The sequence below is a fragment of the Fundulus heteroclitus genome, chromosome 22 (assembly GCF_011125445.2).
Source record: "Fundulus heteroclitus isolate FHET01 chromosome 22, MU-UCD_Fhet_4.1, whole genome shotgun sequence".
Lineage (NCBI taxonomy): Eukaryota > Metazoa > Chordata > Actinopteri > Cyprinodontiformes > Fundulidae > Fundulus > Fundulus heteroclitus.
This window is the reverse complement of record NC_046382.1, coordinates 13,350,484-13,363,376: the sequence shown is the minus strand read 5'-3', so window position 1 is coordinate 13,363,376 and position 12,893 is coordinate 13,350,484. Positions and strand designations below refer to the sequence as shown.

At 42.1% G+C, this 12,893-nt stretch overlaps 1 protein-coding gene across 1 annotated transcript in view; it reads right to left on the bottom strand.

Moving 5' to 3' along the window:
* fancl (FA complementation group L) overlaps positions 1-12,893 on the bottom strand; it is a 36,096-nt gene that overhangs the window by 3,775 nt on the left and 19,428 nt on the right. Inside the window, exons 7-11 of the mRNA XM_036126291.1 lie at positions 12,154-12,222; positions 7,647-7,797; positions 5,798-5,881; positions 3,372-3,417; positions 345-426 (exon numbers count right to left, since the gene is read on the bottom strand). Coding sequence (XP_035982184.1) covers positions 345-426; positions 3,372-3,417; positions 5,798-5,881; positions 7,647-7,797; positions 12,154-12,222 — 432 coding nt within the window. The remainder of the gene's footprint in view (positions 1-344; positions 427-3,371; positions 3,418-5,797; positions 5,882-7,646; positions 7,798-12,153; positions 12,223-12,893) is intronic.

Sequence of the window (12,893 nt, the reverse complement as noted above, 5' to 3'; positions counted from 1 at the left end):
GGGAGGGGAGAGAATTTTTTTTTCTTTAAAAAAAAAAAGAGATAAATGGCTTTTCGTGATTAAAGCGGTTTGATAGTGAACAGAATTCTGCCATCTTTGTTATTCTAATGATCTTATCTGTAAACAACCCAATTAAAGGAGCAGTTGTGCCCACCTCAAAAAAAACAAAAATACATACAGAGAAAAATATGGAAATGGACGAGAAGAAGAAAGAGGGGAAAAAAAAGAAAAAAAGCAGTTGTGTACATCCGCCCGCTTAAAAGTTGAACATGCACAGCTCCTGGAGCTAATCCTGATGAGAACGGACATGTTTGAAATGGAAAGGGTGCATCTGTGTGACATACAGATTTTTCGTGGGTGGCCGGTGACGGGAATTCGATCTCCAAAACATCCCGGAGGTTGTTCAAGACGCTGGAGTCCGGGTTCCTGCCAGCAAACCACAGACAGCTTCTTCACACACTAATTAACCACATGCAAATGAGCCTGCGAAGACACTGAGGGATGATTAGGACGCGTTCACCACGGCTCCACAACAAGGAAAAAAAACGGAAAAAAGCAAAAAGGCTGCAGAGGATTGGTTTGTTCAGACCGAGGGAGGGAGAAACGTCCCGGGTTCTGGGGGTAAAGTGCTGCAACCTGTGGTGAAATTAGAATCAAAACGAGGAGCAATCAAGGATCAGATTTTTCTCCACGCAGCTGAACCGGTCCCCACCTTAGCGATGACACGACTGCTGGGGCGCCACATGTGCCTTAAAGGACAGAGTCGGCGCCATCTCGGTACACACAAATATGCTGAAAAGTTACATTTCTCATTAAATCCCCTTAAAATGGACATAAATAAAAGCTTATCACTTGTTTTTTTTGTCCAGAGAAATCCTAATTTAATTAAAATAGTAATTTCAATCAGGCCCGTATTAAGACAATATGGTGCCCCTGGGCACTATACCTCAAAGGCCCCCCCTCCCTTACCCGTGCTGTCCTTCGGTCAAAAACATCAGGCATAATCAAGGGGATTTCTGTAATGGATTAATTTTCTGTAGCGTTAAAAAAGACGATACATTTGCACGTACTTGTGGACCAGCTCAACTATGACAGATTGGGGAGGGGGAGTGATAGATCATGTGGCCTAATCTTGATTTATTTATCATTTATTATTATTGTGACATCAGTGTTCACAAAACGAATAATGCATGGTCTTTCAACAATTTCAAGTAAATAACATAACAATTTATGAAAAATATATTTTTAAACCATGTGTCATGGTTTAAAAATAACCCCCCCCCCCCCCCATGGTTGGTGCCCCTGGTCACTGGCCCACTGGCCCTTATGGATAATCCGGCCCTGATTTCAATACTTTGGCAGCTAAACAATTCCCAGAACAGCAAGGATATATGTGGCAAAAAAAAAAAAAGAAGCTGTGGCCCTTTTCACCTTTTGGAGTGAATGCGTGTTTAACTGTTGGTAAAACAACAACCAAAATGATCGATACGTTGGAAAAAAAACTCCCATTTAGATGTGGTAAAGATAAAAGACTATATGACTACAATGCAATGTACAAAGCTTTTCTTTTTTTTGGCAATTCAGATTTTTGTCTGCAGAGTCAAACCTTTTTTTTTTGTTTTTTTTTACATTTTTCCTTAATTATCCAGACTTGGGAAAACTTAGTAATAAATTTAACATAATTTTCCAGACGGCCTAAGACGTGTTTCAATTTTGCATTCAATTACTGAAATTAAGTTTTTCTTTTTTCTAATTCCCTGAATAGTTGTAACTTTAGACCCCCTTATGATTAGATATATAGGATAATATATGTAACAAATAAAAAAACTACTATAGTAAACTTTGTAAACAATGTTTCTTTTACTAATGTAAACATATTTCTTAAAAAAAAAGCTATATTCCACAATGTATGTTTAAATATTTTACATACATTTAAAAATCCACGGGCATCAAACGTTTATTTGCCAAAAACTGGGTTCAAACGGTGTTGAATCCAGCTTCATAAATATCAGAACTATTCTGTGGACTGATGAGAAAACGTTAAGCTTTTTAGAAGGTGTGTCCAATTAAATCTGGTGTAAAACTAACAAAATATTTCAGTATGAGAACGCCATACAGCCAAGGATGGCGGTGGTAGTGTGATGGTCTGGGCCTGCTTGGCCGCTTCAGGACCTGGACAACTTTCTATAATCTATGATCCAATTCTGCTCCCTTAGATCATCTGGTCCAGCCTTAGGTTTGGAAACTTGAGCTCCAGTTAGCGTCTGTATTCTGTAGCTTTAGGGTCAGAACCTAAGAGACGGGATGGACTCACAGGCCACTTTATTAGCTACACCAAGCTAATAGCAGGTTGGACCAGCACGTTACCCCCTTTCAGGAAAGCAGACTGAGATGACCTGACCTTCATGAGATGGTAGCAGTCAGAAGATGGGTAAACTGTGGCGGGACAGACGCCATCAGCAACAAAACTCAGGCTGCAGAGTCAAAAACGGTGCTCAACTGGTTCAGCGAGGGAACAACAGGCTTCACAAGTGAAATAAACTCGTAATGAGCCATCAGCGGGTATTTAAGTTATTCTATAATCTGGAACCAGTCTGACCTTTTCCCCCCTCTGACTTCACCGAGGCAATTTTGTCCACACAGCTGCCACCTGCACAGCAAAAAGGGAACTAAAAGTTAGTAACAATCTTCTTGAAATGAGTGCATCTGTCCTTGATTTGAGCAGCAAGTTTAAATGATCTGCCAATGGAATAAGATTCTCCATCATCCTTTTTCAAGTACAGTATATCTAAGGGGTCCAAATACTCATTCCATTGGCAGATAATCTTTTTTTTACCTGCTCAAATCAAGGACAAACACACTAATTTCAAGACAATTAATTACTTTTAGTTCCCTTTTTGCAGTGTGCTGGTTACGCTTGTCTACTTTATACTGCTCTCTATACCAGAGAAATGTTTGAAATTCCTGGACATTTCTAAAATAAAGTCACTTCAATCCATTCTCCTTATTTGTGACAGCCAGCAGGTTTTACTTTACAAAGTAGTCAGTGAGTTTAGATCTACACGGTCTGCCTCACTCAAATTATTTTGTCACAGTCGCATATAACAAATTAGAACAAATCAACTGGTGCAAACAGTGTAAAATATAAACAGAAGAACAAAACGTGAAACGTAAAACACATTATTTGAAGGCCTTGAGCAGAAATCCAAAGAACAAAAAGACGCAACAGAATATATGGGATTTTAAATGATAACAGGAAGGAGTACAGCATTAACAGACCGTTTAGTCATAATATCCAAGTTATACACAGAACTACCTCATACGATGACCTGGAAAACAAACGGCTGGTGGTGATGACTTCTTAAACTCACCACATGTGCATGTTGGCGTTCAGCTTGTTCCTCAGCGGCGTCACCACTGCAACAACAGAACAAAAGGTGCCACTCGGTTCTGGATGGGAGTTCTGACGACAGTAAAGGCTGCGGTTGAAGTTTGTCATCTAAAATTTAAAGCACCTGCAGAACCTCCAGGATTGTCTGCCCCCCCACTCACACACACACACACACACACACACACACACACACAGACACGTCACAGAAAACAACAAAGCCAGACTCAACAGAGCGCCACCTCTGTCGCATGTGAACCCCTCGCTGCTTCCTGCTCCGCGGGGAGCTCCGTCTCCGCGCGCCGCTCATCACTTCCATATCTGTCTTTCCTACATGCAAAAAGCAATATTTCTGCGTGACCTTCCGTATTTGAGGGTCGCCGCCCGCCTCTCGTCTCCGCGGCTGTGTGCGTGCGTTTAATATCTTTTTTGTTGCATTGCTAGGCAACAGGCAAGGAGTTACGTGACCTTATGTTTACTGAAACAATGGTCGACAATTGACACAGACTTAAATAGAAAGCTGAGGCTCAAAGCTTGGCCCGGCCGGCTGCGGCGGGAATGACAACACGCCGCGCTGGAAGCAGGCACTGCAACCAAGGAGCTGTCTGTCTGAAGACAGGTGGAGATCAGAAGGAGGCTATTTCTGTGTTTTGTGCTTAATGCCCTGTATTAGGGTTAGGCTTTACTTTTTACAGAAGAACTGCAAAAATGGGGGTTTGAGGGATTACCAGCCTTATAAGGTCATGTTCACGATAAAAGTAAACTGGAATTACAAAGTGGCTTTCTTTTGTAAGATCGATCATTTAATGAAAAAAAAAAAAAAAAGAAATCAGGAAGATTTTTGTTTTAAAAAGCTTTTGTAATTTTTCCAGATCTGTGATTATTCAACTTGTCAGGTTAGGATTTACGAATTGGAATTTTTTAAAGTATTTTAGACCAAGATAGCAACATTTTCCAGTTGCCTTGCCCAGGGAACTCGACATATGGCAGGAGCTGTGGCGTCTCTGCATTATGCCCCAACAGGTGTCGCTGTGGAGCTCTATGTTCACAATAATCAGCAGAACATGATCGTTCTTTATAGAGCACTATTGTAAAAAGACAGATTCCCTTAGCAATAAAATTCTGTTAGAAACATTGTGTCTATATATCTAAGTCTGCCAGAAAACTGACTAGCTCAGTAGCTAAATCCTCTTGAGGGGCCTTGATACTGGGGCCGGCCCACCAACACTTGTTTAAATAACAAACATCTGAAACGGCAGTGCGCATGCCCAACACACTCAGTAGAAAGCCGTGGGGCACAAATACTACGGCACCAAGCTCAGATCGTCCAATCAAAATGCTTGAATTGCACACGTTACGTTTACGTTCTGCTGGATAGTGTGCAACCATCTAGGCAAGGCACATTTATTTGTAGCACATTTCAGTACAAAGACTGGAAAGTGCTGTACATGATTAAAACATGCAGGAAAAAAAAACAGGTATCCAGGGGAGACAGATCATCCACTATTACCATCTAACATTGAAAGGATTCATGGATCAATGTGTGTTTCTGTGCTTTTTGTGTCTCTGCTCTGTCTTCTCTAAATCCCAGTCCATCGAGGCAGATGACCGTTCACACTGAGCCTGGTTCTGGTTCTGCTGGAGGTTTTCCTTCCTGTTAAATGGGAGTTTTCCTCTCCACTGTCACTTCATGCTTGCTCAGTATGAGGGATTGCTGCAAAGTAGACGACCGTCCACTGTGGCTCTACGCTTCTCCAGGAGGAGTGAATGCTGCTTGTCAAGACTTAATGCAATCTGCTGGGTTTCCTTAGATAGGAAACTTTTTGACCAATCTGTCTGGAAGATTTGATTGAATTTGACTTTGTAAAGTGCCTTGAGATGATATGTGTTGTCAATTGGCGCTATATAAATAAAATGAATTGAATTACATGGGATGCCTGCGTCATAAATCTAAAATAAAACAACATTATTTATCAAATTGTTTTAAAGCTACACACCAAACTTTTATTATGTGTATATTTAACACCAGTGAGCTTTAGAATTACTCAGAAATATTATTCCTTTGGTTTTTCATTTTTATAATCATGCAGCCATTACAATCATGCAGCCTTTACAAAAACATTACATGTTTTTGTAAAGGCTGCAGAGGAAAAAAGAACTCATACCGACACAGGAGTGGTATTAAACGTGGCAGGTGTAACTGGACTGTTCTCCCTGAGATTTGATTCCAAGGTATAGATCCTCCTTGAAGGAAGCTTAAGTGTTAGGCATGCGTATGACCACGAGGCAACAGCAGTTCCCTGAGAACTGAATCACAATAAGTGAATGCTTTATGCTTTAATACGCTGTCAGTTGGGAGTGTAATGTGCTAGATGCACAGTGTCACTGTGTCTGTGACCTCCTACCCACCATGATCTGCTCCCAGCAGGCAGCACTCTGGCAGCATCTTCGGGTGCCTTGGATCCACCTCCACCTTGATGGATACGTTGTTTCCTGCACACAGGGACATGGCCTGATGGTAACCGATCAGTTGCATGATCCCCTTAATATGTGGGGCTAAATACTGTAGTATGATCTAATTGATACTATGTGTTCAGCATGTATCAATTAAGCAGTAATAGCAGTAGATGAATGCATTGGTTAAGAGAAAACAATAACCAGAAGACTAGGTTTGGCTGCTGCAGGGGAAGGGTAGCAAATAAAAAGAAAGGGACAAAAATAAATTTAAGTGCAATTATATTATGAGAAAATGCACAAAACAGAAGGAAAAAAAAACAACATATATACAAAACTGCAGCTCATTTAATAAATACTGGTATAAGCCAAAAATGTGCACAGTTCATTCCTTTAACGCAACCAATCAATTGATTAAATTCTAGTGGGTGTTTGCTGATTCAGCTGTGTGTCTGAACCAAAAATGGTTCGGGCCAATCACGTTGCAGTATTGTGGTTTAAGGCGGGACATACCGGTGCAACGAACGCAAGAGCGGCTGAGCTCACAGCTGAACCAACATATAGATGGCAGCCCAGGAGGACGCACGCGTAGCTGCTGCTATCACATCTGTTTTTTTTAAGAATCCACAATTTCCTCTTTGAAAGTAGAACAGCTAGAAGTGCCTATAGTGGTTTCTCATGATGTCTGCTGCTTACGTTTTAATTTGATACCCTGATTGGCTAAACCCAACCTTTGGTAGGCGGGCACTAGGTGTCGCTTCGCCCAATCAGCTTAGAGAGTTCTGCTGGATGTCCCTCCTTTCCCTGAACGGATTCGATAGAAGCAGACCCAGATTGATAATGTGCAAAACGGAGAGAGCTTCACATTATCAGCCTGGCTGGCCAGGTTACAGATCCACAGGATTGAAGCTGAGGTTGTAGATGTGTACTGTGAGAGTTTGAGTTGGTTGGAGAACTCAGAAGGACAGAAAAGAAGAGACAGGCTGTATAGCCTCCATCCAGACCATGGCAGGAAATGGGCTGAAACGGGTCCGGGCCTGGACCTGTAGCTCACCACCAGATCCGTCCAGGTCAGGGTACCAGGCCAGTTCACTTGATGTTTAATAACACAAATAAATGAAAACGCTGTCCACTAACTAAAAAGCATAGAGCCATGAAGAAGTTACTTTTTTCTGAGGTCGCAACCAAATCATCATCGTCGTCATCATATTTATTAGTCATTGCAACCTTTCTACACTTCACTGAAGTGTGTCCTCCACATTTAACACATCCCTCAGGGAGCAGCGCCTGGGCAGCATGAGATGGGTTAAATGCAGAGAACAAATTTCATTGGACTGTATGGTGTAATGACAATAAATTGTATTATTATAATTATTATTATTATTAATCCTTACTTATGCAGACTTGGAAAAGAACTGAAGTCAAATTCCAGACTTTTCTTGACTGGGTAGGAACCCCCGAGGCAACATCTAAGGAAATCTCCTTTTCTTCTAAGAGCAGTGGTATAAAGTTCAATAACTCACCTTCAGAGGGAAAAACCTCATGGACAGGTTGTGAGACTGATTGAAATTTTGATAGCCAATGAGAATGGTTGATTTATGGACATTAGAGTGAGAGAAAGTAGCTGAAATCTGTGTTGTGGTAAATATCTCGATAGCATCTGACTTCCAAATAGTTTTTTTTCTCTTGAAAGGCCAATTCCCTATTTGGCACTATAATCTGGTTAGACTATGTCAGTTGCATATCACAAATTTTCGTTAATTTTTGCTGGGGGTGACATGTGACAGTGCACGGTAAGCTTTACCAATGGCGATTCGCCTCATCGTGTCTAAACGGCTGGGTCGTTCCGGCTCCAGAACCCAGGTCTTCTTGTCGATCTCATCCAGGACGTCCCAGAAGTCTGTCAGGGACTCCAGAACCAGCAGGAACTGGCTGTGGAGCTGCTCCAGAGTACTCTAAGAAACCAGAAACGGCATGGATCAGTGAGAAAGGGCTCCACTCCACTTTCTCATGGATACTGCTGTGAGACGTGCCATCAACTGAGACATTATCCACACTCGGAGGTCTTTACTGCAAACAGATCAAAGTTAAAACAGATAAATCTGACTAAACACGCATCTAAATAAAGATTTGGCTAAAGGTAACCACGGTGGGTGCAGCAGGTTTGGTCCTGAAAGTTTCTGCCGTGACATTTTAGATTAAAAGGAAAAAAGGCAGAAAGAGCGGCTAAAGCCAGCCGGCTAAAAACTGCAGCAACTCAAGGTGCATTAAGCATGCTCACATAAACACAAGCACTGAAAAAAAAAAAAAGAAAGAGCCGCTGATAGAGGTGTGGGAGAGCAATGCAGATGGAATGAGAGGAAAAAAAAAATTAGGGGAAAAAAATGAACCAAAAATTATGGGTCATTGTGCCAGCACAGTGCACACAATTAAGCTTCGTCCAGGTGCTGAGAGCCTCGGCAATTACAGCCCAATTAATGCCAGCGCTATGATTACAGTTAGAGCCCAGGATAACTACTCGAGGCCCGGTTCAGCTGTTACTTAAATTCCTGCTCGATCGGAGAAGAACCTGAGTGAGAGCCGAGGGCTGCAGCAGAGGATGAAAGGAGCCGAGTCTGAGCTGAGCGTTGCTCCTTGGCTGTCTCAATCAGTTCTCTTTATCTATGTATGATGTCTCTCCCTGACCTCCATTCAGCTCTGAGAGCAGAAACACTGAAGATGCTGTTACATCGCTCTGCTTTTAACCCTCTTCAACTATTCATCCTCTCAGCGACACCCTGAGAATCACATTTTTTTACAGAAGCATTTTTTTTTACCTAATGTACTTAGGAAGCAAAAAAAAAAGTCACATAACTGTCAGTTATTTAACCCGCCCCAAAAGAATAAAATAACATGCAGTTGAAAATGGTTCCTTTACAGCTTGTTCCTGGTATTTGACTGAGTTTGCATCTAAACTTCTGTTTATGCCTCCATTCTTTTTGGCTGTGATAATCAGAGCACAGAAGCAGCCCAGAATTTACTCGAACTTTGAATGAAGACAAAATGAGAAATTTCATCACAAGAGCATGTTTGGTTAGACTTAAAGGGAACATATCATGGTTTTCAGTTCTTCGTTTTCACATTCAAATCATTCAGTTGTAGTCTATATGACATGAAACTGCAACGCTTTGGTCTGAATTCCTCGTTATCGTTGCCCCACAGCCCCTCTTTTGCCACTGTTCTGAGGTTTTTCTGAGAGCAACTTGTTTTGGTACTGTCTCTTTAAATCTAAAGGACGCACGTCACACCCCCGCCCCACCCTCCAGGTAACAGAGCGTTTCCACATGTAGCTTCGGCATCCTTCAGCTTGGACTACAAAAATCGCAGCGACAAATTCGCTAAATTGGATAGCCGGAAGTCCATGACCTTGTTTGGCAGCTTTGCAGCAAATAATGTGACGTAATTGTTCAGAAAAACGTATTAGAGAACGGAGAAAACTGAACGAATTGGAAAATATGACTCAAACAGAATATAAAGATTTCTACGCCTCACCTGGAGAGACTCAATGTAGCTTTTTTTGCATTCCTAGATATTTCAAGTAAAACAACAAAATGTATTTAAGGGGTGTAAAATGAAAAATGGATTCTGCGTGATATGTCCCCTTTAAATTGATGCTATAGATTACACTAAGTATGGTTCTGTTGTGAAGTTAAGAGAAGTCAATATCTTAACTGCTTTAGTTCTTAGCATCCATTTGGATTGATGTACGGAAAAACTAATGGATGAATAAACAGGCATTAATAGATGAACTAATGAACAAACAGATGGATGAAAGCAGGGATGGATGGATTGTTATGTACGAATGGATGAACGGGTTGATGACAGCTGGTGGATGGCAGGATGGATTCGACATTCAAAAAGGACAGGGCATAAAATATAGAACCACAAATATCCAGACCTGGTTAACTAATAAAACTCAATACTGTTCCAGATTTTTCAACACTGTGCAGGAATCCCGACTGTAGACGAGTCTTTGCTATCACATGTTTATACACCACCTCTATCTTTCTGGATGTTGACATACTATAGAACCTACAAACACAAAGGATGTGAACAACACACACACTCACTCACACTCACACACAGGTTTATTTCTCTTCCACATCTTGTTCCATACAAACGCACTGAGTGGCACATCTTGGCCCTGTAACAGAGCAGGCAATAATTACTCATTCAAATGAACATGTCAGGGCTGCCGACAGACAGGCCCTTCCCCCTGCACACACAGAACACACACACACACACACACACACACACACACACACACAAAAACACACACACTTGGCACAGTTAAAACCATGCACACACGCATATATGTATCCACGCAAACGCACTCACACACGCTTCATGTCGCAGAGTGGGAGAGATCCATCAACGGCCCAGCAGGCAGACAGACTCCATACGGCAGCGCTGTTCTAAGCTGGTCCTCACTGTACGCCTGCCATGTATCAGCTCTCACACACACACACACACACACACACACACACACACACACACACACACACACACACACACACACACACACACACACACGCGCGCACAAACACACACTTAGCATCTCTTCCATCAAACCCACCGGCTCTCTGCCTCCCTGACTTCTTTTAACAGCGTTTACTGACATATCTGAGCTCAGCTCTGCAATCAGGTTCTGGACTTTGTTACACGGCAGGAAGAACAGTCCAGTTCAATACTCCGATATAGTGCGTGTGTGTGTGTGTGTGTGTGTGTGTGTGTGTGTGTGTGTGTGTGCGTGTGTGGAAGTGACACACAGACTCGGAGGCAGTGACAGAGATGAAAGAAGCAGGACGACAAACAATAACGAGGAAGAACGAGGATACAAAGAGCCCACAGCTGGTTCTACATCAAAGCACCTTTACGCCAATTATAGCGGACTAAATTTGAGGGGCTACAAGAAAAAAGTGTTTATCGAGCAGGTGGGGACGCGTTCCCCTCAAATTATGACTCAGAATGATTCAAGGATTTTTGTGGAGCTCTTCATGCTCTCCTCACAAGAGGCCTCGATACATCGCGTTGTAAAGCTGAGGTGCATTCGGCTCGCGAGACTGGGAGAATCAGGTTGAAGAGTGTGGCAAATTTAGAGGCGTTTCCGTAAAACAGCAAAACAAAAAAAAACAACACCGGTTGAGCCTATAAATACAATCTGAAAGTATTTAGGTCCTCCACGAACCAGAGTGAGGCGCCATTTCAACATCAACAGCCAAACAGTGGGCTTGGGATGCCCATTGTATGTAAAGCTGTAAAAGATCATCAACTGGTCAGAGGTAGCACCACCTCTGGGTGGAGCATGGGAGAGCTTGGTGGCAGCACATGACATGGGCCTGGGTCTCTAGGAAATTAGAAGCAGGACTGGCCATGCTGGGCTTATGCTTTGGCTGCGACCTCATCCCGTCCACAGTCTGCTGGCAGGTCACCACGAAAATAAAGCAGCCATGCCCTCACCGTCCAGTTGCAAATGTCAAACCTCGGCTCCCATACCAATAAAACTGCGTCCCTCCAAGGCACTTTGCACACAAAAATTGTTGGATCTCTACTGAAAGAAGTGCAACTCTGGAGAAGGCGCACATCTCCATATTGCGCCCACACTCCTGGGGCGCAATACGCCTAGGAAACCTAGGAAACACACTAGGAACATTACCATATTTTTTTTTATTTTCACAAACTCAGATTGGTCAAGTTTTCACTCCATTCTGACCCATTTTTGAAGGATTAATAAAAAGGTTTACCAGGAATTTAGTGCATACATTTTAATAGAGGTGAGACTTTAAATACCAAACCTGCAAAGACAGAAATGTGGATGGAAAGACCAACAGATAGGTGGCTAAAATAATTGATGCCGTGTCGATGGATGACTGCAACATTTAGAGAAAGAGACCCAATTTGTTTAACACAATTATCCTTTGTAAATATACATAGTCGGTTTCTATCACTAAATCATTAGTAATAGCGCTTAATCATGATAACACTGCTCCTGTTCAGGAAGTAAACACATGGATTCATGACATCTGAGAAACAAAGTAATATTTAATTTATTTGAGCTTTTATGTGCACAGATTCTTATGCCACGTCTATTTCATAATAGAGGGAATTCATTAGACTCCTCTATATTTTGCTTAACGTGATGGGAGACCCAGAAGGCGTTTATTCAGTGGAATATCTCCGTCCTGTAGCAGGATGTGCATCTCTGGTGTAGCGCCTTATTTTCTGATATCAGTTCTTTTAAGTTCTGAGAGGATCTAAGCACGTCTACTAACCTGCGGTGTCCAGGTGACGGTCAAAGGGACCGGCAGGTCAGCTGAGCAGTCAGGAGCCTCTGCTGGATGCTGTGGATGTAAGAGATGGGGGTCACTCATGGCATTAAATCTTCAAAGATTTGTTCAGTTACGCAATTTGTTTTTAGTGCCGGATTTCTGGTAGCCTGATTATCTTTTAGCTAAACATGCAGAAACAGTGTATATTAAAAGTGGATCTTGTCACATTATAACTTAATGCAAAAGTGTGAGCCTGAGTTTTCCCTGACCTGCTCCATGAGTCCGAACCTTTAGCGCACACTGGAGCTTTTTGCAGCAGGGAACAGCAAAGCTGCTCGAATGAGAGCAAATACCTCCAAGTCTGAGGCCAAGGTTCCCGAATGGAAAAAGGCAGAGGTTTGTTGTATCTGATTGCCATTATAAATACTCTAATTTGCTCTGCAGCATAATGCAGGGCAGGTTTATTTATAAAGTACTTTTCAAAAACAAGACGATTCAAAGTGCAGCATATAGTCCGCTTTCCTTGTTTAAATGTCACTAAAAAACATAAAATTGGTTGGTTAATCCAAAAAGTCCTTTTCCTGATCTATCAGACATAGCAGAGCATACAGAAAGCAGTTAATTAATTCCTGCTGCCATAGAGTAAATTAATAGATAAATAAATAGAGAACATTTACAAGTACGGAGTAGACGAAAACAAGGATCCAATCATCACAAAACGTATTTGGACTTCTGCTAAAACC